This window comes from Rhea americana, unplaced genomic scaffold, assembly GCF_003343005.1.
Source record: "Rhea americana isolate MKP2758 unplaced genomic scaffold, rheAme1 scaffold_459, whole genome shotgun sequence".
In the NCBI taxonomy this organism is placed as follows: domain Eukaryota; kingdom Metazoa; phylum Chordata; class Aves; order Rheiformes; family Rheidae; genus Rhea; species Rhea americana.
Window position 1 is genome coordinate 138,647 of NW_028186600.1, and position 27,991 is coordinate 166,637.

General features: G+C 36.9%; 1 protein-coding gene across 1 annotated transcript in view; it reads right to left on the reverse strand.

The window, feature by feature from the left end:
- Window positions 1–27,991, reverse strand: part of GLIS3 (GLIS family zinc finger 3) — a 144,062-nt gene that overhangs the window by 21,812 nt on the left and 94,259 nt on the right. Inside the window, exons 4-6 of the mRNA XM_085316230.1 lie at window positions 22,690–22,851; window positions 21,124–21,234; window positions 5,785–5,923 (exon numbers count right to left, since the gene is read on the reverse strand). Of these exons, the coding sequence (XP_085172356.1) occupies window positions 5,785–5,923; window positions 21,124–21,234; window positions 22,690–22,851 (412 nt within the window). The remainder of the gene's footprint in view (window positions 1–5,784; window positions 5,924–21,123; window positions 21,235–22,689; window positions 22,852–27,991) is intronic.

A 27,991-nucleotide genomic window follows, 5' to 3' on the forward strand; every position in this document is an offset into this window, starting at 1 on the left:
AAAAAAGAAACAAGAGAGAAAGAAAAGAAACATACAACGTCCACTCTGCCAAACTTTGCTTCTGCCAAATGATATTCTCCTAAAATCACGCACAACACAAGCTTGTCTTGGGAATTTTGTTTGAATAAGCTGCAAATCTTAATGTTCTACGGCTTCATATTGTAGAAGAAGTGGTAGACATATACCAGGGTATATCTTTTTAGAGCTACTGAACAAACAAAAAGACCAGTTGTATAAGTAGTGAAATGCTCTCCAACCTCCCCCCCAACCATAAAAATCTTGAATTTTTTGAAGATCTGTAACCAAAGCTCAAATACTTTTATTATTCTCCCCAGATTTGCCTGGCACTACATACAAAAAAGTAAACTAGCATTAGCAGTTCTCTCAAGTTGCTCTTGTGTGGTTCAAAAACTGAAAAGTTCTGAATGATTAAACAAAAAGCATTACAGGATTCCCTCCCAATGTACTGATAAATTGACCCCAAAATCCTATAATCCGATTTGCAAAAGTTCTTTAAATTAGGCACTTAGGAGGTCAGATACTGATTATCAAAAAMCTCTGCAAAACCAGTTACTCCATTATTTTCATTGACATCCATGTGAAGTGGCTTATGCTGACACTGAGCGGCATCCAAAATATTAAATATCTTAAATATTTTAGGAAGCCTGAGGAGAAATTACATTACACAGCATGAAAATGATCAGCCAGTGTTTGTTTGTCACATCTTTCAGTTTGTCTTTTAAAAGTTTAGGCCTAGTTTACATTATGAAATTCTACCTATGACATGTTATGCAAGTGAATATTTCAGAACTAATAACCCAACCTCACTGATAAAATTCTAGAATTTAAACTAGTTCCTCAAAGTGCATCAGCATTGGTAAAGGATCTTTCTATGTCTAAAGTATCTGTATGAAAACTGCAGAACAAAGCGTGTTTTAGAAGTGATCTTACCACACTCCAATCTTCAATAAAGTGGCCCCACTGGTTACAATTTTGAATGCTGCTGCTCAAGATCAAAAGGGCGAAAAGTCCACCTCATCTCTCAAGTCCGTAGTGTATTTTTGGAATAGCTTCTATTGCTTGGTAGCCAACCTTTGTTGCATACTAAGTAATCAGTAGGTAAAACAAAATACCTAATTTAGATGCTTGTGGAGATATTTCAAAGTTTAGGGAAAGTAGGCATGAGAATATGAGACTGGCATCAGGGCAAATGAAAGCAGAAGGAAGAAAAAAGAAAGGAATGACCTTGTAAATTAACCATTTTATGCTTACATGCAGTAATGAAAATGAAAAAAATTGAAATAAGAAACAAATGCCTGTTCTGGAAGAATGAGCAGATGATAGAATATTTAACGCCTGACTATCCAAATAAAAAGAGAGAATTCTTCACATACAAGCCTTGTCCTAAGATACAATACTGTCTACCAAGAATCCTTTTCTCTACTCTACTGCTCAGAAAACTGGAGGAGAAAATTAGAAAAGTCACTGAAAAATTACCAGCTGAGTCAGAATAAAAATATTAAGAGTTAGTTTATAGATAACTTACATGCCTTTGATAAAAATGGTTTAATGGCTACTACTGAAGAAATCACAAAACAGCCCACATCATGAATAAGATGTGCAATTCTAATTTTTGAACATTCTTTGATGTCTTTTTAAACTTCTACACATTTTTCTCACTCTCAAGCCTTCCTCTAGAATATAGAGGTAGTTCCTAAGGAGGAGGAAGAAAAGAAAGATTGCGTCCTCCTTCCCCTACGTCTTATTAATTGTCCACCTACCTAATGTGGTTAGAGGATGCTATGCTTACATGGAGCAGAACACATTGCCTGCTAATCTGGAAGTATTTCAAGCAATAATATTCTGAAAAATTCCAGTGAATGCTTACAGCACATATGCTAACTCTAAGCTCTGTGATATAAGTACTAATTTTTTAATAACAGGATTATCACATAACCAGATGAAATATCCTAGCAAGAAAGACTTTGTGAGCSTAAGGATAAATTTTGCATATCCACTTAGCCAAAACTAGGGGCTTTTGCTGAACAAAATGGTAGAGATGCTAGGGGGGAACATGACCCCTGCACAACAGGAGGATTTCTACCCTGGCCCTGTGTCTTACCATGTCACTTACAATGTTCATGCCAATTCATCAGTAATTGTTCTTTCCCTCACAATGTGAATTCAACCTTTATTATGCAATTTCCAGTAAGTTACATCAAAATGGGTATTATAAACTCAGAAGTAAAACTGGAGAAGAAAGAGACAGTCTGAGGGAAAGAACATTTCCTTAAAACAGGCAAGATAACGATATGAACACTTTGCACACCTCTGTAGATATATATGGCATGTATATGCACTAAATAAAACTGAAGCAAACATCTACAATGTCTTCTTCCAGTCTTAGTAATGCTCTTGTGATGCCTAGTGGTTAGGGAGCTGATGCTCAAGCCACTTGTATAACAACTCTCATTTTCCCTGTATAAGTCTTCAATCCCCCTCTACCTGTCTGTTATATCTACCTACTGTCCTATCATCAGTATCACAGATGTAAACTCCTTCAGGGAAAGAATTTCTTGTTTTACATGTAGAACACATAGCTCAATATTATTTCATTAAGAAGAAAAAAAGCACAGTAAGAATTTTTACTTAAAGAAAGGACATTTTAAGTCAGAGGTATAAAGTAGGCATGTCTAAGTTTCACAGTACTGAACCATAAGACATTTAAAATGCAGTGAGAACCTTATTGTAAAACCCTGCAAACTTGTCATACAAATTTATTACTTCTCCAGCTTGCAAAGAAAATCATGCACTTGAAAAGCTTTAGCAATGTAGTCTGTAGCACAGGAGAGTGCTCTAAAACAAACAAATTCAGTAATTATTTATAAGTGATAGATTCTGGTTTATTCTTAAATGTGAAATGGTCAATTTTTAACAAATAGAGCACAATACAAATAAAAACTGCATCATTGCATCATTTATAATCCTTCCAATATTAGGGATCTCGGACTGCAGACACAAAATATATTGATATAATGCATAGTAGAAAACACACCATTTATATGTTGTCATTAACAGTGAGTGAATTTCTCAAATTTTCATTCTATGAACTACATGAATCAAAAAAATCTAAATATTTTTAAAAATGAAAACCTAGATTCTACCAGAAATTTTGCACATCATTAGAAACAAGCTCTGAATTTTTGTTTTGGAGAACATGACCATGACATACTCTGACATACATCTGGGCTCCCCAGTACAAGAGAGACATTGACCTACTGGAGAGAGTCCAGTGTAGGGCTACAAAGATGATCAGGGGGCTAGCAGCTAAATGTTCACTTTCAGATATTTATTCTGCATATTTCTGTATACAGGAAAAGTGAAATAAAGTCCACCTTGGCTTTAAAAGTGCATAACATAGAAGAAAAGCAACCTTCAAGTCAGAAAAGTTTGCTTTAAGGTTATTGGTGGAATAGATATCTGTTTATGTTTCTACTTGATAAGGAGCAGATATATTTCAGCTATTATGCTTCTCTAACAATTCCCAGTAAAAGTTATATATTTTCTTTTTCAGACTGTCAAAGTTTTTCTTATATTTAGAAAAGATGTCGTTGTTTTCTGAGAAATTGGAAGGGCAGCTTTTCTAAGGCACCATACTCAAGCTTTTTGACATTTTGGTTTTCTCTGTTTGGGGTATGAATAATTTTAAGATTGCCATGTCACAAAAAATAATTCCTTCCGTGTTGGAATTATCTCACTTTTCCGCATGGTATATTACTATCTAGCAACCCTGTGAGTAGTTAATGAAACAATCTATTTCAACTGAATCGGGTCATTGTCAAAATGAAGTGACATGGATTTATTTATTTCTGACACAATACTGACGTGAAACAATACTTGTCTTCTCCACACCAAGAAAATAAAGCTAGGAAAAATGTGATATGTTATGGTTAGAGGCAAACAGTTGTGTAAGGGAAACCTATTTATTACCTGCTGAGAAAATACTGCTGGTAGAGGTATGTTGACTAACTCTGATAGTACAAAAAATGCTGCGCAGTAGGATGCAGTGAAAAGAAAGGCAAAAAATAAATTATTATATTGAAGTATCTCAATCATCAGTAAATGCTGGAAATGCCAAATATTGAAAAACAAGGCATGAATGAGATTACAAAATGCCATGACATACCTCAGAAGTCATTTATCAGCTACCCTGTCTGCTGAAAATTTTCACCTCAGGGCTGGCTACAGACAAATCACTTTATTTGGCTTAGGATATCAACAAATTATTGGGCCTAAGATCATTCAAGTCACTATCAGCCTAGATTCAGACTGATCCAACAGTCTGGATATTAAACATCTAAGCAGAGTCTAGAAGCTAGATTTGTAGAAGATCCCAGTGCTCAAGGGATTTCAGTGGAAAATTCCTGTGAAAACATTCTGAAATACTGTTCCCTGATGTGTCCCATGATATTTAGGCACTTGAAACAACAAGTATAATCTTTTCTTCTCTCACTATGAGTTTTGTATCTATAGCCAGTAGATACTGCCATTATTTTTATCTAAACTTTTCCCAGTATCCAACTCCCTTCCAAAGTACACTAAAAAATAAACACATGTAAGCAACACTGTGTTACTATTACAATGTAGTAGAAGCTTTCTGCCCAAAAACATACCTTTAAAATCTGAAATTTCCTTTAGATTTCAGGTAATAGTTGCTATCTGACTGTGATCAGACTAAGGCATTTAAAGGTCAACAGCATACAGGTAATAGCAAATATTTTATAAATTAGGACATAGTCAGTGTAGGAAATACAGCTTTCAATTTCCTGGTCTCTTTCAGTATAAACCTACAGCAACATAAACCACAATAGCCTTGATAAAAGCATATTGAGAACTTGCTACATTTGCAAGCCTCTCAGTAAAATAAAACCACTTTTTCAAGTGGCCACTTCAGATAATGTCACTTTCACTGCTGCACATACCATTCAGCCAACTCCTTCAGYTGCTGTATCTGCTTCTCAGTTAAAACTTGGACTCTCAACTGTACCAGAGTAAAGACTATCAGAAGACGTAATGCATTCTGACTGACAGTTAGAACCAGAYGTCTTCACAAGTATTAAAATGTTTCATAAAAAATGTTAACAAGCTGCCCACCATTGTGCTGAACTTTGAGATGTATCATCGCTTTTAACTTCTCAAATGTTTCAAATTCAGCCAAAATGTGAACAGTCATTGTACGTTTAGCTAGGCATGAGAGTTATGTATTTTAATAGGAAAATCCCAAATACTTAACTGAAGCAATAAAAATAGGATTATCACTTTTATGGCCTAAACGTGTTTGTTGGTGTGCTTAGAGTTACACAAAATATGAGAACTCATAATGCAGCATTTTAGTTCATCGATGTAGCTCTATTGTAATAATGGTATGTGATCCATGAAAAATGAAGGGAAAAATATTCCTTTAATTCTAAATGAAGCTTAACAAGTTCAAAATGTCTACAAGGAATGGCAGAAATTKCTAGCAGAAGCCAAATGCCCACAGAACAAATACAGTCCTCTTTGTTGTGGTAGGTCTCTCTACAGACAAAATAAGATTCATCACCCCTTGCCTCCCTCAAAAAAGATGTAAAATATCTGATTAAAATTTATCTTTTCATATTACTTTGCAATTTCTGCGCTTCTCATGAGATGATGATTTTAGAGGACATCCTATGCTGCAAAAACATCCTTCACCTTAAACAAGCAATAAATACTKCAGGCTTTTTTTCTATTCCTTTCCTATACCTGGGTAGATATCATGAGTTGCCCCTGGAGATGGTCTCATGGTATCTGCAGCATCATGTGGTGAAGGGGCTGGCTGGACGGGCTGGATTGTGAGGCAGTCATTCAGGATGTCCTGGTCAAGCTCTGAGCTTGATCGCAACTGGAACACAAGACAAGAAAGGAGAAACCATTATTACAAGGACAAAAAAAGAAATAAAAAGCCTTAAGATGCTCAGAAATTGTAATGAAGACACGTTGAGGGGTTAGTGGAAGAAATGGAGTGCAAACAGAATTCTTCTCCCCCMAAACCCTTGAAAACAGCTGTTCCATTATAGCAGTTCTTTTTCAAATCTGAGGAAGGAAACTCTTCGTGATGCTTTGCAAGACTGCACTCAGGACATGGGCAGTACRTACAGACAGGGCCTGGGGCAGGTTGACATAGAGGGTGCTGCATGAGCTAGAAGAGCATCCTGGTTCATGGATAGTGGAGATCTATCAAATGAGAGACACCTTTAGCATCAGTAGAGTGATGTTATAGAAATAGAGATATTTTCCTGCTGGCGAAGTGCCCTGAACAGACTCATGGATGGATCAGAGGCACATCAGTGTCAAAAGAAACAAGGGGCTGGGAGTGAGCACTCAGCAGAGAAATCACTCCAGCAGGACAGGGCAGAAATGGCACCACTTCAGAGGGAATGAAGCTGCTAACGTGACCAAGAGTGTGTGCTGTCTGATGCTACAGCTGCCCAGAAAATAAGTAAATAAATCCATAAGAATAGTCTTCCTCTTGATGCAACTGGATGAACAGGCTCACCCTGAGGCTACAATACTTTATGGAACAAAAGAGCAAGAAAGGAGAAGACCCTTTCCAGCAGCCCTGCATGAGGCTGTCCTGGCTGTCATGCAACACTGGGGTGCCTGGCAGATGGTTTTGGCACCCTTCTCAGCTCATAGTCTGGTGTGTTCCCCTGAAGAAAGGAAGGGTATAGGCAAGCAGACCACAATGCAGATAAATATCCTATCTCGTCACCAATGCTGAAGAAGAGATATGTTTTGTTTTTGGAGAACAGCAGGTTGGACAGAAACTTCATTTCAGCAGAACATGTAGGCTGAAGGGTCTCCCTAGTCCTGCAAAGGCACACCAGGATTTTGTCTCAAATCTTCATAAAGATTCCCCTTTCCTATGAAGCGACACCAATTTCACAACAAGAAGATTACAGTTTTACCCTGGAACAATTTACATGACCTCTGTTGAGGCACACTAGTACAAAACTGTTGTAACAGAGCAGAGGTTGTGCACATCCTAAGTGTAACAGAGATATTACACATCTGATGCTCGGTATACGCAGATGGCCTACGCCCTAAGTTATTCTTTCTTTTAACAACTTAATGAATGCTTATTACACCTGAAGGCAAATTGCCTTTATTGGGTTTATTCGTTATTCAAGGACTTGTCTGAAGTATGCTGACAGAGAGGCAGGGGCAGGGAAGGAGAAGGTGAGGGAGAGGGAGAAAGAGTGAAAGGGAGGACGATTTCCCTGCCAATTGCTTTTCATTTATCATGCATATTTACAGTCTGCTATAGGGTCCAGATTTTTCTTCCAGTGCAGCATGAATGGTTGTCTGCTTTCTATTTTCCACAGGTTCTTCTGTTTTTACTGCTATCACTAGTGATACAACTTTTTCATGAAATTAAGCACACATGATTTTAACTGCCAAAAGTACCTAAGTTCAATTATCAATCACATTCTTTATAACATAAGCATCACATGATTCTAAATTTCTCTGGACCCTACAATAAAAACAAATATGAGAATATCCTACTTCTATAAAAAAGTCAGGATTTTATCACACAGAATAAAATTTACAGAACTTTCCTGTGTAAAGTGGCTTRTTTCCCCCCACTTTTTTTTTCTTTGTAGATAAGGAACAGATCACCTCTCTATGCTAAGGCGGCATTATTTATGGAGAAAACAGTGAGCATAACAAGGAAATGGGAGCTATATATTTACTCTTTAAATACAAGCATTAAATAGCAGTAATAGCCAAATATCCTTAAATGTGTTACATACATTTCTTGGTTTTGTCCTGTTTGGGGATTTGTTTTGTATTTGCAAACTCTTTGACACTGAGAATAAATCTATCATGATAATCTGTGCTGACATAATTTTCTGACTTGCACAACAGTCAATACCAAATAAAAATAGTCAATATGAAAAAGAAAAAAAAAAGAAAAAAACCCAGACCCCAAAACAGGATTAGCAGCAGAAAACCAGAAAACCAACAACACTGAGAAAGAAACACTGGAAGACAGCTCTGGTTTGTTTTCTGAAACTTTGCTTTTCTGTCACTCCAGGGTATGCATGTGAGTTGCTGTTCCAGAGTAACTGTGAGTTGCGGCACCTTCTGAAAAGGTGGGGAACAAGGTGTAGAAGAAATGCTCTCTACTCCATTCTCTACCACTGTGTTTTCACCCAAGAAACACCGGAATGGGATGCTGGTTGCTGGATCCGCCTGTCTCTGCCCTCTTAAGCTCACTGCAGGCTCTTGGCCCCTGCCCAGCACCCTGTACCATTAACAGCTCTGGCACAAACTGTGGCCTTTTTCGAGCAAAACAGGTAGAAAGGGCCAAGCTCTGGCCCAGCTACAACTGGTCATGGCATTGCTTCACTCCCTGTAAATACGCTCAAGGCAAAAGAATCTCAGTCTCAGTCAAATATTTTTGCAGATTTTTATAATTTTTTAGATATACTTACAAAAAAGTTTTGACCAAAAAGAAATCTTTTGTATTTTTTCAAAATCAGCAAAAACTGAGTTTTGATTTTTATTCTTTGTGCAAARAAATCCAAGACAGTTGACAAAAGAACAGATCATCTCAAAACAAGCAAACCAACCATCCATCCATTTCATCCATAAAATTACCTTCAGTAAAAAGCACCAAGAAGCAGTAACACTAATGAACACATCTAACTGCAGCAGTCTTCTTCTCGCCTTGCTCCAAGGAGAGCGAGCTTCTTTTCYAGCCTTGGCTGTAGAGGCATTATCCCATGGGTGAAGACAGCTGACAATCTCTTTGACTTCAGTAGAAATTACATCCTGGCATAAACCTCCCAGTTACCTGGCTGCAGTACTGGGCTTCCCTCTAGACCCCCCAACGGAGCACAGGGACAATAACACTGGGACCAAAAACTTGCCAATCTACCTTTGAAAACCGTAACAGTTAGCGAGTTACCTTGCAGAATTATGAAATCAGTAMCTGACAATTTTGCAGTGCTGAGCACAGACATTTTTAGCGTGCTGTAAGACAAGCCCAGATTTATGGGTAGCCTCAGTACAAGTCAACAATCGACTGTTCAGCTCCCCTATAACTTCTATGTATGAAATATTTCTTCCAAATGATAGATTTTCAACTTCAATAGCTCAGTTGTGTGGCAGACTTGACAAGTTTTTGCATTTGGAAGTCCAAGCTGTTCCCATCATCACTAAATGGGGACTTCTTTTAATATACAAAATAAACTGCCATCAGTCAAGATTTACAATTGTTTTGCTCTTATGACAATCAACTAGTGTTTTTCATCATTCAGAACGATAGATGGAAATTCTACTCCTGTCATTGTAGCATTTTAGATATGATTACATAATTACCCAAGCATAAATGATACAAGCAGAAGTAATTATAAGGGATTAAATTCTACATTCTCCAATTTTCTGTTTCATTGTATTTGAGTACAAGAGTAGAGATGTGCTCTTCGTTTAATGTATGACATAATTCCAAAGAAAATGTCTCCTGAAATTAAAATATCATTTGCTTTTTATTTTTCTGACCAGTGTGCACTTTATCTGAAATACACAGGTTTTTGTATAACTTCGCTAGTTTCTCAACTTCATTCCTGTTTGACAGAAGTGAGACACTACCTAGAAAAGCTTAAGAGATGTCTGTTTATGAACATACCTAGTCAGAAGAAAAGTAGTTCAGGATTTTTCAAACACGTTTAGTTTGTTTCCGAACTACAAACAATAGGATCACAGTAACTTCAAAACCTGCCTATTCACATTAACTCTAGTAATTTTTCAAAAAAGACTGGACTCCCCTAGTCATTTGAACTTGCCAGTTATTTAATTAAAATCCCACCATTTCCAAACTCATTTTTTTGTCAAAATATCTCCATATGTAACAGGAGGCATTGGTTATCGCCTAGTCTATCTCTTTCATTTCTAACAGGGGCTAGACATACTGTGTCTGCCATGTCTAAAACCAGCAAAATAAAAGTGAATACTGCTATGCTTTATTGAAAGGAATTGCTTTACAGCAAAGCCTTATAGCGTTTTTATTGCTCTGAAGGTAGGCAATAAAGTTGGCATTGGAAGAGGGAAGTGTGATCTATCTAGGTGGAGCTGCACATTTTACTGATTTTTCTTAAGGAGTGGCCAGAAGTTAATATTTGCTTGTACAGTTAGTCAAATTATATCCTGCTAGTATCATGACAGTGACAGAACACAGATTTGACCACTGGAAAATTACAAGTTAAATACAAAACCATTCTACTTCAGCATTTACTCGCATAATAGGATTTCTGCCTAGATTGCCCAATTTGTTCATGCAACCCAACTACATCAACAGCCCACGCTTTCTTGCACAGGACTAAACCTTGCTTCCAATAGAAAATACAAGTCTACATTTGCTGAATGTCCTAATTCTTGCATCTGGAGGCTCTTGAAGCAACAGCAATACAGAGAGAAAGGTTCCTCTATAATCTTTGTCTCCAGTGAATCACCTACGCAGGACTTCTGGAGAGTCACAGGATTGTTCTGCTAATTGTCTGCTGCAGCTTTCACATACGCACACAAACTACTGTAATCTGCTTCTGTGTTTTGCTTCAGTTAAGCTGGAAAAACAGAATAAACCTGAAATTAAACTAGCCTTTATGCACAAATCTGACATTAGGTCAGATTAGAGCTACTTTTGCTCTTCTGTAAGGTTTGCTAAGAACATTTGAGTTCTTAGGGACTTTGCCTAAATCAATAAAACATAACACAAGTGTTTTTCAGCCTCTTACACTAAAAATCAAAAGCACTTGGAAATTATACACTCAGACAACTTTGGAAAATTTTAAGGCAATAAGAAAGTCTGATTTTTGAAACAAATTACAAGCTGAAAAGACTGTTAGGACTGAAGATAGAAGAATTCTATCTTTATTATGTACAGAACAGGCTGTTTTCTTTCAACTGGCATTATTCTAATATGAGGAATAGTTTGGAGTATTTCCTCATTAAATTGATATGGACGCCAGAACACAAATTTAGAGGAGAAAACCGCAGCTGGAAAAGATCCTAAAAGGAATTTTGACTACAAAGATCAAAATAAGAATTTTATTTTAAAGAAGTGAATTACAGTTGGAGTAGGATGTATTGTAAGTGGCTATTTCCTGAAATAAACAAAAAAGCTTCCCTGGCTATGGTTATGTTCTGTGGGCAATGGATTATTACTGTGCCTCTACCTACTTGGAAGTACTGTGTTTTAAGACAGAGGGCTCCTAAGGATGCTCTGTGGTGTGACGTCTACTTCCTTGGAGGGTCCACATTTTCACAAATCTTGCTTTCATCTCTTTTTTACTCTAATCACAGAATTGGAAAATATGCATGCACACACATGCGCACATGCACACCCTCTCCCTCTCCCTCTGCATATCTGATTGTGACATGCAACTATCTTGTTATTCATATGACCTCTTCTATTTCATCCTGTTTTTCTCAGAGTTCTAAGCTGCTTTTAGTTTTTTTGTTGTTTTTTTTGGTTTTTTTTTTTTTTTTTTGTGAACAACAACTGAGCCATGCAATTTAAAAAGGCTGAAGAAAGTCCTGTACTCTTTTGTTATATTGATTTGGAGATACATATAGTTAGTAAATGATATAGCTAGTCATAAGCTCATCTAGGTAAATGCCACCTGACAAAGCTTCTTCCCCTTCTGAAAATAGTTTGGTTTGAAAAATTTTTACTTTATGAGTAGAAAAATGAGGAAATTATACCCTCATATATTCATCCACTTGGTTTGTTCATGGCAAACACACCTTCCTGTCATGGTTTATCAAAATTTGCCATGAAAATCTGTACACAACATATTGGTAGTTGTTAGTATACAGAAGCAAAGATTTTCGGACTTCACATCACCTTTTAAACTCTGTAGCATCCCTTATTGTCACGCTGGCCTTGGCTTCAAAGGCTTGAAATCTCCGCTGGAACTTTGTTCATGCATGTACCAGTTCCTACAAGGAAATACTCAGGTCTTTAAAATAAGACCTTGATTAGAGCCTCAGACTAGAACTGAATAAACTTGGGCAGATTAACTAGTAAGAGGTCTGCCTGAAAATGACTTAGTTTCCAGGCATATGATTTATCAAAGGATCTATAGGATTTCTCTGTACAGATTTTATGTACTGTCTGTGAGTTGCCCATTTAGTGCATTGCTTGGCTGGACAATGAAGATTCACCATCAGGGTTCACAGGAATAACTTTCAGAGTTCCTAGAACCTCTCATTTATGATGAGGGATTTTTGGTTTGGCATTTCTTTTTTTCTTTCTTTCTTTTTTTTTTTTTTTTTTTGGTTAAAGTCCTACTTCAGATCACAATGTAATCCCACAGATAACTATGCCACCAGACTGGGAAAAGCTCTACAGCATTAGACAGAAACAAATGGCCAGGTGTAGGTCTTTGCCCTCTGGAGACAGTTAGTGGAAGCATTATACTACCAACTCACTGCTTCAGCATTACTATGGAGGAACACAAAATCCATAATTAAATACAGCAGTACTCACTAGTGTGAAATCACTGTGGGAGGGATGGGTCTCAGCTTGTAACAAGGACAGTTAATGAGGAAAATCTTTTTAACTTGAAGGTATGTTTAGGTTGCTAGTGGCCAGTTACCTGCAACCTCCTATGCATACTCTACAGAACTTTAATCTTGCTGGATCAGATATTGATGAGGCTTATGTAGCATCATAGACAAGTCAGTGCATGTGAAAGCCCAGACTGAAGTTATCCCAGGGCTAATGAGACAAAATTCCCACTGTCTCAGACCCACCTTCACATACATGGCATGGCAGGGAAGTGAAGACAAACTAACACAGAGAAAGGATATTGTTTGCGATCAGAAATGAACCTGAAGAATAACAAACACTGTGTGCATGCATGCAGAGCTGTTTGAAGTGTTTTGAAACAATCTTTTTTTTTTTTTTTTTAATATGTATGTTAATTTAAACACTGGTGATATCTCTTCTTCTTCTTCGTTCTGGTGCACCTCTCAGTGGATCACACTGCCAAAGCTCACAGGAGCACAAACTCAGGGCAGAAAACAAGTGCAGGGAGGAATTAGTAAATGTTAACATCACAATAAATTGACATTTTCCTGATTATAACAATTGCCATAGGTGCAGGCATGAAAAACATAGGGTATTTTTGCTCTATCTGGCTCCCTGGAAAGCAGAGGTCTACGTGCAATGCTGACAAAGTACRTTGTCCTCCGTGGAGCCTCCTTGCAAGGTACACGTAGCGCATCTCACCACGTCTCGAGTGGCAGCCACCGTCTGCGATGCTGTAACAACAAGTGTGACAACTGGGGGGCATCAGATGGAGCCAGCTCTCTGATCGTTTTTAAAGTGGATTTTGCTGTTTCTCACTGCCTATGCTCAAAAGAACCGGTCACTCATAGTCTTGAAAGTTTTACAACAAATTGCATGATTAAATTCCTTAAACACTCCTGCCCATTACTAATCCCTTTTTGCCAATATCCCTTTCAGAAAAAATTGCTGCACTCCACGGTGCCTGATTTATATTTAATTTTGAAAACAGGAAGTAAAGGGATTAAAGTTGAGGATTAAAACACTTACTCTTTACAGCATTTTTTCTGTTTCTTAGTTGCCGTGGGCACTGCTCACTGACCCTTAGCCCTTGAATGCACTTCATTTTGCATTAATGGCATCTTTTAAATGGATTCTATAGAGAACAATTGAGGGAAAATATCCTTATGTTCAGCTTTCTCCAAGCAAGAAAACAGATTTGCCTCCCTCTCTTCTCTGTTCTCTCCCTTTTTCAGTTTTAACAGTGAAATCTGAACTAAGAGTTTGAATAAGGGCTACTGAAATCTGAAAGAAGCAGAAGTATATTGGGCTCATACTGTAGGATCTGGAGAAAAACTGTTCCCCACAAAGCAGGTGTTCATAAATAGAGCAGTTTCTCCAGATTAATACAGTCACATAATGGACAATGTCATTGGTTACTAGCTTAATGCCCTAATAATCTGCAGAAAAATATCAATGAGGTAATGCTTTAACCCTTCTTGGCTCAGTCTTTCCTCATCAATTAATCATTTTGATTAAGAGAAAAGAAAAAATGAATTTATTCCTTGTAACATGTTAAGCATTGCGTTTCTTCATTCTCAAAGTTCTCAAATACTGAGAAAAGGATTAAAAAATGCAAGCGAATGAAATGAAAAGCTGAAAATAAGCATTGTGGAATGAAATAAAACAAAGATGATAACACAAGAAAATCACAAGATACTGCTTTTTATTCAGATTCTCCACTAAGTCTAAATAATGCCATAAAATTTTGCTTATTCAAAATATTAAGAAAAAATGTGGGTTCATCAATAGTGCTGTAATAACAATATGTATTCACAATCAAATGAGTATCGTTCTACCATAAAACAACGTTACATATGAACAATCAGGAAATGTACAGCATTGTTAGAAGTTTTGTATTGTTTTCACGGGAGAATGATGTCTGCTGACATGACCCACAGAAGACAAAGGTAACCAATCAAAAATTCACAGAAAATTCCCCTTTAGCCTGTGTGAAAAAAAATCATGAGAGAAATATTTTCCAGAGGAGGGATATCACATCTGTAAACCCTTAAAATTTTTCTTTTTTTCTTAACTTTCCATTAAGACAGGCTTATATATGCTATATATAAAAGGGCTCCGAAAGAGAAGTAGCAAACTATTAGAAAGGCGATATAAAATGACCAGGGTTCAGAAGAATACAGTGATGCAGATCTGCCTATGAAGCTGGAGATTTTGTACTTCCTTTCTGCCAATTCTAGGATGCACAGTGGCAGAAAAGCCACGTCTTCAGGACCATTACTAGCCACATATGGGTGCCTATGTCAAGTCCAGCCATTTCAGATGGGACACCTGCTCGATGCCAGCCCAGACCACTCTGCAGAGCAATGCCAGGAATTCTTTTAGCTAGATGATCCATGTCTTTACTTCCCTACTTCCCACATGCTCCACACCTGCTGTGGACTAATCCACTATATGAGCCTCCACTACAGCCCACAGTAGGAATGAACGTGGCTGAGGGGTAACAGACTCTGCCTTTTCATCTCAGAAGTGCGATATAGGACTTAATGCTTTTTTGTTGTTGTTGTTAGAAAAGGTATTGTGAAAGATACCTCACTTGCTTTCAAAATGTGATGGAACAAAACCTGAAAAGATCTCCTTCCACACAGGTGTCAGAGGAACACCGTTGGAGAGTCTTTCTTTTTTGGGAGTATGTTTCTCCAAAAGCCATTTTTCTGTCATCATTTTACAGTTGCCCAATCTGCACCAAAAAATGAAGATTATCAAGCAGAAATGCACTAARCTGGAAATGCAAGTCTGTAAGTAGATGCCTGGCTCCTGAGGTCTCAACATCCCATTCGTTTCTTAATGATACCATATCCAATACAATTCGGACAAAATTCTATAGAGTATAGACAGCTTTTAAAAACATTTTTCAGATCACCTTCCTAAAGCTACACCTGTATGATATCTGCCTTTGGGCAGAGACAGTGCAAAAATTCCATCTTGGAAAAAGTCAGGAAAATGGACACATGCATAATTGCTGTGTTAGACTAAGACAGAGTATAAATCAAATAAATAAGTATCAAAACTATTTAATTAAGGCTGATGCTGCACACTTCAGGTGCTCAACTTCTCTATAATATTTTAAAGCACAGCAGTGGGCTGAGAGGCTCATTTATTATGTTATGGACTTCTTAAGGTGTTCAGTTATCTGGCCCAGTAAATCCAGGCCTGGTTTCCCCAAGAGTGAAAAATCTGAGATGATATAGGTTTCTAGAAGACAGATAACTTTGAGAGACATTTTCAGTTAAGCATTCAACATTTCAAAGCATGGCTGTATAATATATCCGAGTCATAACTAATTTACACAATAAGATTACAAACAAGGATTGGGCACTGCTGAAATACCCAAAGACTCAAGGACTGACCAGCTGAAAGAGGATAGCATTTGGTCTAAACTTGAATTTTCAGTTCCAGGCCTAGACTGAGAAGCACAGAGGGGTTTTACATTCCCTTTAGCTGGTCTTGTTTATCTGAACTGTTTAAATAGTCTTTTCATTTTATTTTTTTTCCCGAAAGTAGGACTATCTTGCTGTAGCCTYATTACAATTTGCCTTAATTAAATGGAAACAATCTGCTAAATCTTCTTTTTTGGCAGGCCATATTTTAGACCACTCAGATTTAAAGACAAGTTTTAAACATGTTATGTATGACAACTTTTTTCACTGATATAACTATGGATAAAATTTAAACAGTAACTAAAAGCAAAGTCATTGCATAATTCAGACGATCAGGCAGATACTATCAAACTGATCTTGCTCTTGCCTATTCATAGTAAGGAATCAAAACTATCTTTTTGTCACTGGAGTGATGGAAAATGTATCTTTTTWAAAAAGAAAAACTTTAAAAAGAGGCATTAGATGTTGCACATGTTCATGCTAGGAGATAAACAAAGCCAGCAGCTGGTCTGTTCTATTCATAGTTGGACTTGAGTATTACTTAACAGTGAACTACAATTTTTCTTTATTTTTAGAAATACAGATTTCTTCAATAAGATTCTGCAGAAGTAGCAGATTCTTTTTAATGGCATACCTATACAAAAAAAGTAAAGCTTCTGAGCACGTACAAGACTAAGCCTTAGTTCTCACAACAATGAATTCATCCTCATGAAGAGCACTAGAGGAGYTGCGTGTTTGTATGTTCAGGCACAGTATCATCAATTTATAGATAAAAAAAATTTCTAGCTGTCATTCACTAAAAAAAAACAGAGTTTACCCAACTGAAAATTATGTTTACTTGCATCAAGTAGCATCTTACTTTTTGCCTAATCAGAGATTCCACAGGATGACTCAAGGAACAAAATTACTCAGCACTGTTGAAGATACTAGAGCTAAGCTCTTAACTGTAGCCCTACTTTTTAAAGCTGTTTTATATATATGAACTGTAGGATCTATCAGACATGATTCATGCCAGCTTAGATGTTATTTTTATCACAAACAGCTGCAGCTATGACTATAGAAGGACAATTTTCAGAGTCCAACTAAAACAAAATGTACCAATGCATAAATGGTTCTGATACTTTATGTCAAAAAATAGCATTTTGTACAAAGAATAAATAATATGAACATTAGCTGAAATCCTGCTTCATTCATCCTGTTTTATCTGATTCTCCAGGATTACACAAAACAAGCCAAAAAGATATACTGTTATCAGTGTATCTTTGACAGAAAAAATGAAATAATAGTTTCAATTTATCAATTATTCTTCCTTGTCCTTTCCTTTCAAAAGTCCTCTTTATTTACCACTGAACCTGTGGAACGAGCAGTTAGGCTGTTATAGCCACTCTCTGTGTGAAGATCTACTGCTTCAAAAAGTAACTCAGTTAAAAACTAGAGTTTTTTTTTCTTTTAGGAAAGAGTTTACCGAAGGGCCAAACCCACTCATTTCTGGTCCTCAACTAATTTCTAGTCCTAATATGCCCTGAAAATGCACTGAAGTTGGTAAAAGCTGTTAGGTAATTACTGATGCAAGGGGAAAATGGCTTGTGAGATCCTTAATCAATATAAGGTCCAAGCTAGACAAGGATTATCAAATCCACAATATATAAAACACTTAAATGGTCTTTGGCAATATGTACCAACACGCTTTTAAAAAGACAATTCAGACAAATTCTGTACACGGAAAGAATGAAGAAAAGAAACTAGAAGAAAGATCAAAGGACATAGGAGTATCTGGGACAGACAGAATGGACTGGACTGGTCTTACCACAGAACACGCACCTTAGGTACTTATGATGTTAATTTTGGGTTGTATTTCCTAAAGAATCAGAGCTACAAAGGTAGAAGGCAGAATAAGAAAGGAAATGAAAAAAAAAAAAAAAAGGATTATAAAAGTGGACTCAGAGAAGAAAGAAAGCAGAACAATATATAAATCAAGCATAAGTAGCCTGAAGGTTAATGTTTAAGTATTAAGTAGAAGTAGGTACTTCCTCCGCATCAGACCCCAGATGCACCACCCAGACTGCCTTAAGTTAGGTACATTGTGTCCACTAGTGGCTGGTGTTTCAGAAGTGAGAAAATGAAAATGAAGAGCATAGAACAACAAAGGTTTTCCCTGATCTATTTAGTTCGGTAGTAACTTCTACYCTGAAGCTTGAGCACTGGTATCTCTTGCAAATCTTGTGGGCTTTTKTAATCCTAGTTTATAGAGCCACGAACACTCTCAGTTTCCATAAAAATACCTGTTCTCCTTGAAACCCACATGGCTCTTAGCTTCTATTATATACTGTGGAAATTGTTTAACTTACCAAAAAAACCTGTTCGCTGTCCTTTCAAATTTGAAAGGAGGCAATGAGTGAGTAGAGAACAGGTTTTAAAACTAATTACAGTGCAGGGGCATGTTGTGCACTATGGTTCCTCTCAGTGTCAGTTTATGCTCTCATTTTGGGTACTGTCAAGTTCTCTGTCACTGACAGACCTGCTCAGTAGCTCCGTCACTCTTCCCAAGGAAAGGAGAATTGTAAGCACAGTCAGCAATTCCTCCCTTTTGAAAATAAAGTAGGAAGTACTGCATATTATCTCATGAAAATATTTTAAAAGTAGGACTGAAATTGTGATGCATAAGGCTTATATTTCAAATGCTTTGCTAAACATTTTACACTTCTCTTCCCAGGATTTTGCATAGTATTTGTGTACCTGTTTGTACTTACACATAGGGAGAATTTTTGGAAATCACATAAAGATGACTAAAGCAGGTATGGCCCCTTTCACTTTTTGGCTTTCCTTTAAAAAGCAAATGCCATTTCCTGTAGCATCTACTAAACTTAAATGTRTATGTGCCAGGGACTTCATGGGATATAGGATTTCATCCCACTACCTGCAGAGATTCCCTGTTAAGCATCCGTCCCTGTTTGGAGGATTGCGAGGAGTAGTGGTGGAGAACAGAGGCTGCCTTACATGAATTGCAGAAACAGGCATTTTTGCCCTACATTATAGGCCATAAATACATATGAACAAAAGCTGTTTAAAAGAATTCAGAGGTGTAAATTTATCTGTTAATTCTCATTGCATCATCTGGCTCTATCTTAAAGGGCCAAAGAGAGGGGCAAAGCTTTGAAGACATACCTCAAAAATCTGGGCTGAAGACTCAGTGTAAGACTCTCGCTTTTAGTACAGTTAGCACTAGAGTCAGCTGCTATGAATATACTTAACTGCTACTTTAAGTCTATGAAGCATCAACGACACATTTGTACTCACAGCCTTGGAGAGCTAGCAACTTAAGATACCAAAGTAATGTCACTTAGTGTGTAGGAGGAGGTTAAAAGGAGGATTAAAAGCAGTGAGGCACGATATATTAAATAAATCCATGACTAACAGGGTGTGACAGCAAAGAGTTTCATTCTTTTCAACAAAATAGTTCCCTAGGGCTGGAACTATTACTCCACTGTGCCGTTATCACCTTGGAATTTTTATGGTTATTTTTGATGAATTCACATTTTTGTAAAGACTTTTTTGACATTAAGCCAATTTTCATTTTTAATTAAAGTCATAAATAATCTTAATTCTGCCTTAAAAGGTTTATTGTTTCTTAGTTTTTTATTATTATTACTGCCAGGAAATATTTCAAATACCAAAGCATGATGTGAGTTAGCAATTATAAGTTCTCAAAGGTCCAGTAACTACACTGTGCCTTGTAAATATTACACATGGCAAACTTCATCTATTTTTTAAAGATCTGACTTGATTGATGTCACATTTTTCTTTTGTTTTTCTGCAGGTTTGAGTTATTTCCCCTTCCATGTGTTACCATATCTCAGGTGACCAATGTCCATAAATAAATCCTTCTCAAACAGAGAAGATGCAAAACTAACCAATTTTAACCCTCAAATGCAGGCACAAATTGTGAAGCCAAGAGTAAAAAGGGTCAGCTCTAAACAGTTTGGCACAAAGGAAGAGTGGAAAACAACAACCACAAAAAACACGTGGGAAATGTAAATGCACAAAGGGAAACCTTACCCAGTATTGCAATTCAATGCAATCAACATTATTTCACTTTCAGTTACAGTGCTGTTATACGACAGCTTAGTCAGGTCCATAATCAGAGTCGCAGTTAATATGTTATATATGTATTTTTCAGTACACAAAGCTTTGCCTGCCATGTACTTTACATGCTTGTAGGAGACACGCAGGCAGCTGAGCTGCCCCTGGCACAGGCAGGAGGAGGCTCACAGCCCTCCCTGCAGCCCTGCTTACTATGAATGGCATGAAAGTTTCATTTAAAAACTTTGAAACTAAAATTTTCATATGGGGCTTGCTTCTCAAAAGTTTATTGATCTCTGTACAAGTGCATGCAAATTTCCTTTTATCTATACCAGTTTCCTATAAAACAAAAGCCTAGATTTTTATCCTTGGTGTACCACACAGTCTAATGCAATATTGTCAGTGATTAATGTGTGACATGATGAAAAATGCTCAGGAAAAAACAGTAATTTTCTTAGCTAGCAACTCAGCCTTTCAAAGGTGTGCTTATATATACAAACAACTGTTGACTCATACAGTTGACATCCACAAGGACCCAGCACTGTGAAATGTCTCAAAATGTCTGGCATACGAAAATATAAGTAATTTTACACTACAGCTTAATCTTACATACTGTCCATCTGTCCTTAAAATCCATCTCTCTATCTGAGACAGGCTGCATTCACTGGATGTTGCATCACCATGTATTTATCAGGTGGTGAAAGTCTCTTTTTTCAAAAATTATTTTTAATTTGTTTCATTGCATAAGGTTAGTGATTAATCAACATATCAGAAAATATGGAGCATTAAAGCAATCAGCCTCATTAAGTCAAAGATAAAATCATTATTTATATGAACACCAGACCTATTATTTCCCATTAACTGTTTTTCTAATTAAGCAATTTAAAATCAGCATATGTACTTAAGATACACTGATGCAGCTAATATTAGAACACTGGCTTTCCTACATAATTTTTACACTGACCAACACACTTGAAAATTTACCTTTTTCCTGGCTTGTTGGTCTTTGGAAGAATGTGCTTTCACATGCTTTCTCAGAGAACTTGGGTCCGTGTATCGTTTAGAACATCCTGGAATCTGACATGCGTAAGGTTTCTAAGTCAGGAAGGAAAAGGATAAAGAAACAGCTGTTAAATCACAGATCATTTTAACTTGTTGAAAATCCCCTTTGAGCCTTGGGATACTGCAGGACATATTACTACAGAAAGCTTATGTTGTGCATTACTACAAGCAGAATGCCCAGTAATTCATCAGAAAGGTAAAGGAGGAAAGTAAGACTTATAAGGAAAACAAACCAAACAAAACCTTTCTGAAACTTTTTAAAGCATTTAAAATTTCCCATCATTGCATCTTTCATTGTTACTTTTTTATTTAAATCAACACAACAAATATTGTTGGTTATACTCACAATTCTTCTACCCTCAGGGTAATCTTTGACTTAATCAGAATTTATAATCTTTATTGACTCAGGTAAAGAAATTGTAGTAAAGGCTTGGATAGACTGTTTAGGGTTATAGAGGAAATCTGCTTCAGAGAAAGAGAACAAGAAAAAATGTTAGTTTACTACAGTATAAAGAAAACAAGCAAATACCAAAGCAAACACTGAATACTAAAGTATCGAAAGTTTGCACATATATCTGAAATAAACAACCTTCTCTAGCTCTTATTTTCAAATAACATGTGAAATAACATGCCTTTTCAGGAAGAGACCAGTTCTAAACCATTTTAGTTTGCTTTAAAAAAACAGTCTAATTTGCCAGATAGTCTATAAACCTCTTCTAACTGCTCTAACCTGCTTGTCTTCCCTGAAGAAGTCTTCAGACTTCAGTAGGTCCACAATACAGAGTGCTAAATGATCATTAGGTCCAATAGTTTGCTGAAATTAGTTTTGTCATAGCTTAGGCACTTACACTTTACAAACATTTCAAAACTACACTTTTATGAATGGCTGACTTGCCTGTCATACTATCTGCTATTCAAAGTGGATCAATTAAGTTTTTTGAGAGCTGTCAAATTCAAATGGAATTGTTCTTATTTTTTTTTTCTTCTAGACTTCTTCTCTTTGGAAACTACTTGTCTTTTCCTAAACCTGATTTTGCTTTGTTATGAAATGAAATGTGTTTGTTAATCAAACCTCAATTATGATTCAAATTCACAAGCAACAATTTCTTGTCATGAAAATTTTTAGGATTCCCAAATTACTCTTCCACACTTGACTTTCTACTTTGTGCCTGAACCTTAATTTCATCTGAATTTTTGTCAGAAGCTAATAGTTACTATCACAGGTGATTTCTGTGTCTTATACTAAGGAGCCCTAAAGATCACTTCTGAGTGAGAAATTCCTCCTGCAGCTAGGGCCCATGGGGCTGGGGGGCTTTTCATTAACTGGCTTGGTCCACCTTGGCAATACTCATGCTCACATCACTGCATGATTTTAGGGTTAGCAGACTGCTAACCCTGGCCCAAATTAGGGGGGAGCTGCTGCTACCAGCCCAGAAGAGCAGCAGCATCCCATGCACAAGAGATACAGTGGGGGCTTCAATTTCTCACCGTGTCCAGGTGGGTCCGTTGGTGCTTTGCACGATCGCTGGAGTTGCTGAAGGCCTTCTGGCAGCCTGGGTGCTGGCACAGATACGGCTTTTCACCCGTGTGGCTCCTCAAGTGAATTTTGAGATTTTCCAGTCTGGAAAAGGCCTTCTTGCAGCCCTCAAACTAGAAAAGAAACGGTGTTACAGAAAGGCAGAGGCAGCAAGCTACAATGATAACTACAACGAAGAAGGGCGAAGGGACTTCCCAAAACTTCAGCCTGCAACACTGGGTGCCTTTCCAGCCCTGAGGACAGCCCAGTTTCTCTGAGCATTCCTCAACGTGGGTATGGCTGAAGAATTTGAGCTGCTCAGACAACACTGACCCTTCCTGCAAATGACTGAATCAGGAGATGATGCACTACTCCTATTTCACAGGTGGGAGATCTGGAGTGACCATGTGGCTCGGAGCTCAGCATCCAGAGAAGCTCATCCCAGCTGATTCTCCCAATAACATGTGGGAAGCAAAATGGTCTTTGTGGGCCTCCCGGTTCTGGTGCTACCAGCCACCAAGCTCTATGCTTGTCGGGGTATCAACAACAGACCTGAGTGTTGGCATCTCTCAGTGCAGCATCAACAAAATCTGCACAGGGATATACTAATCTGCATTGCCTTGCTGATAGCACTGCAAAAAAAAAAAAAAGGACCCCAAAAGGCAGGTGTAATCACCTCACACCTATTTGCATCACTACAAATAATTGACTCTCAGTAGCAGTGAAATGACCTTTCAAATACTACTTTACCTTTCTGCCATAAGTAGATGTACTAGGTACTAAAAATGATGGACTCATCATTACAGCTCATCAAAACAGGATTTAATACACACAGGTAACCAATAATCATGCAAAATACACCTAATCTACACCTAAACAAGTCATTCATTTACAGAGAAAGCTAAGTGCATGTGAGCAGAACACCAKTTTTTCACCTGTTGCATTCCTGTGGCATCTTTTATGTCAGGGGAAATGAAAACCCATTGGTTCTGTTTGAAATCAACATCTTTATATACCTTTGGTTTCAATTAGACTTGAATATTTATGACTGCTAGAGGGACAGGCCTTTGTAATTCTATCAGATCAGCTAACCTTATTAGTTTCAGTTGTTGCATATTCCATTGTGCAGCATTAAAGCATCTCTGGGTGTAACATACAAGCGTGTAGTTCTGGCATACTTGCAGAAATAATACTGCATTAATAGAGACGTCAAACACTTCCAACATTCTAACGTGAAACTTTTGAGCATTCCTCTTCCTACTCAATTAGTTGACAAGAACTGGGTAATTAATGTTGGAACAGTATAAATGAATTTTATTGTTTTTTATTTAGTGCATCCATATGATTACAAAACCATAGGCTGGAAAACTCTCACATAATCTAATCTTAATTAGCAGGCATCTGTTACTCATCAGCATGAAAGTAATACCCTCCAGAAAGAGAAAAATATGATATAAAATTTTAATCACTTAATTTTATTCACTTCAGCTTTTTGGAATAATGCAAGAGACAGTTACAATTTCCAAGAAAGAAGTGCAGGGAGAAGATGTAGATAAGAAATTAAAAAAACTCCATAATGGAACAAAGGGAGACTGAATTTCTGGACAACACTCTGTAATTGCCCTTGTTTATTTTTAGCAACAGAAGGAAAGACAGATTGACTATTATCCAGGTGACTATAGTGTATAGGAAAGTAGATACAAAATTAACTATGATGAAATAATATTAAAAGTAAATATAAAAGCTCAAGAAAGGGACGACCCAACCCTCACTACAACCTAAATGCAATTTTCCCTTTATCTCTCCCACATAAATTTCAGAAGCATTCTCAACCGATACAATTTTTTTTACTGTCCCACTCTTTATCCAAAACAAGCCTACAATGCTATCCAGGATTGATCACTAAAAATTCATTTATGCCTGTATATGTAGTATTCAGACTAYGTGTGTAAAGTTTTTAGTGTACAAGCCAAATATTGTGTAAAACTTTTAATGTTTTCATAAATATTATTAGAAAATACTCCATGACGAATAGAGAAATTTAGGCAGGCACACAATATCAGATTCGTCTTACAGCTGACCTAATAAAAATACTTGGTTTTAAAGGAAAAAGTAAAGAGTTAAGAAAGCACAGAAAACATGAACACCAAAAGACTGGTATGATCCAATGGCCTTTGAAAAAGCAAATCATTTAAGAACAGCTATGTTAAAGTAACAAAGAAACCTACAGACAATTGTATTATTTCTTACTAAATTTATAAAAGAACATCTTCCATTCTAATTACAATACCTAAACTACATATATATATATACACATACACACACACATACACACATATATATATATACACACACACATACATACATATATATATGAAATTAATTCTAGTATCTCAAGTGACTTTCAATTTCATAGAATAAAACTCAGCCTAGCGCAGATGTTCAAAAAGCAGGCCTTCTGTTTCTTTTTTTTGCTCACAAATTATTATATAAAATCTGAACCTAGAGAAATATAAAAAAGTAAGCATATATGTAAATAATTGTTCAGGTCTTGGTAAAATTAGCATTTAATTGAAATGGGATAAAATGTTTAACTGAGCAGAAGTGGTAACTTTTAAAGAATCCTTTGCATCTACTAAAAAGACCATTCCAATAAAAAATGGAAACTACAAGCCCATATTATCAAAAAGATTGTCTTTAAACAATTGTTAATGAACATTAACTTCAAGACCCAGACTTCTGGAAGTGCTGGGAATCTCTGACATGTTAGATATTAACAAAAATGAATAGATATTTTTTGAACAACACAGAAAACACATTCTTCTCTGCTAACTGAATTTCAGTGAAAGCATTCCACATAAGACATGATTACCTATGGGAATAAAACGTCAAGTGGAAGGCAGTTATATTTTCAAATGGAAAACTTCATAGTTTCCCAGTTATTAAGCATGGCAGGGAAGAGGATGTAACACCTTTATTACAATTAGTCACTTAAGTACATGCCATGCATTTGGCATACTGAAGCCGTCTAACACGGCTAAACATATTCCTGGTTAATCCAGATTTTCTGGATAATGTGGAATTAACTGTGTAATGTTTTCCTGAACTGCAAAGAAGAAATCATAGTTACTTTGTTTTTATTTTTACAGTCGCATGCAAGTTGAAACCATTAACTAGCTCATAAATGCAATTTCCTGCCTCTATTATTCCTAATTTGAGAATTCTCTTTAAAATAGAGTTTTTAACATTTCTATGTTTGTATAGACATAAATAAACATACAGTAGTCAGCATGACAGGTGACCATTCCATAAAAGATACTATATAGTAACACAGATGTACATAAGCCAACCTGCCCAGCACACTTTGCACTGCTGGATGCAATGTACCCATGCAAGCCCTGTGCTGAAGGAGACAAGAGCCTTCAAAATGAAATACATTTAGACCTCTGCACTGAAGTATGGGCACTTCAATGCTCAGTAGCAACTGGTTAGTGACCAAGTTTTTAAGAAATTTTAATTGCAAAAGAAGCTGTTTAGATTATCTAGTTTGATCACCCACGTAACAAAAGACCCAAGACCTTTCTCTGCTTAAGTCCAAAATCTGATTCATCCACAGTAAAGTTTCCTGTCTTGATCTAAAAATCAATGACAAACAGTCTGGCTTCATCTTAAGTAAACTATCTCATAATACTATCTATTTTCCTATCTGTATTTTATTTTGTCTTCTTCTGTTATTTTGATATGCTGTGTAAAGTAAAAGATCTTAGCTACTTTTTGAATGTTAATGAGTCTCTTAAGTTTCTGCCAAATAATCTATACATATCAAAATTCATCGCCTTCTCACTATAAAATATATTTTGTTGTACTTCCACGGATACTGCTTCTAATACCAACACGAACAAAACCAAACTTTTTTTTGAAATGTGGACATCAGAGCCATATTTGATTATACAGTAATGTGTCATCGAATACAACACAATATTACTGTCCAGTTCTGATATGCTCACATTTAGCCTTTTAACAGTAGTTTGTTATCAGTCAGTTACACATTGTGGTCCTTTCACATTTTTCAGCATCACTGCATTTGAGGAGATCATCTCCTGTTTTTCAGTTGTTACCATTACAAAGATAAATATTTCCCTAGTCTATTGMCATGTTGGGGAAAATATTTTAAGGAATATTCAAATAAAGTCATTTCATCACATGTTCCCAAGTGGTTAGGGGATTTTTTTTATTATTTTATTTTGTTATACATAAACTTTCCTGTAATTATTAAATTGTAACAGCTGACTGTTTATCACTAGCTGTGCAGTGATGTCCCAAAGTCCACAAAACACACCTAAGCACTTTAGTGACAGAAAATACTTCAGTCTCCAGCAAAGCAGAATGTATGCTTCATGTAAGCATAAGGAAGGCGACATCATTCCCAGGTAGCCGCGATGTAGGGAAAGGACTGAAGCAGATATGACTGAACAACCTCAGGAGGTCAGCTATGGTCCATGGTGGACTAGCAGGTGAAGAACTATCCAAATCCAACAGATTGACTTGGATGAAATTTACCCAATGCTGTGTACACATCTGGAATGAACTAACCAGGCACTTCATATATATCCCTGTATGGTTGGAGAATATGACTGTTTGGCAGAGTATCCTGTTCAGCTACGGTCAACCTTTGATGAAGCAAAAAGAGATCAAAAAACTGCTCCCAGAAACTAAGCTACACATCCAGGGAAAAATTCAAACCTGGCTTTCCAAATTCAGGAAGATAAAAAGCTTAAGCCAAGCAAATACCTTTTTTTGTGAGAACCCATCTAAATAGCCAAGGTCTCTCTGCTCTGCGCCTTTCCTTCTTCAAGCACCGGAGGTGTGACTGCAGATCCAAGGGCACACAGCATTGCAGCAGCGTGGGACTGCCCTTCCCTTACTGCATCCATGAAGGCAGGACATACCACAGGGTCACAGATGTGTACAGTTCACATGAGGCTTAGCTCTTGCTTTGTCAAACCCACCTGACTGCGTATGACTACATAGCAGTGTCTCCCGTAAGAACTCTTTTAGTCTTTGGAAATTGAGCAAGAAAACTTGCCCCACCATATGTTGAAACATCCAAACTGATCTAACAGGGTAGATATGAGATTGCCCCCCAAAGACAGTAAAAATTGCTGCCTGTGTCTCGCACCTTGMTGGCATATTGACCTGAGCCCATTTGCAATAGCGCGGTGTTCAAGAGTGCTTTCAGTTGCTACTTGACTTGCCAAATCTAGTAATATTCAT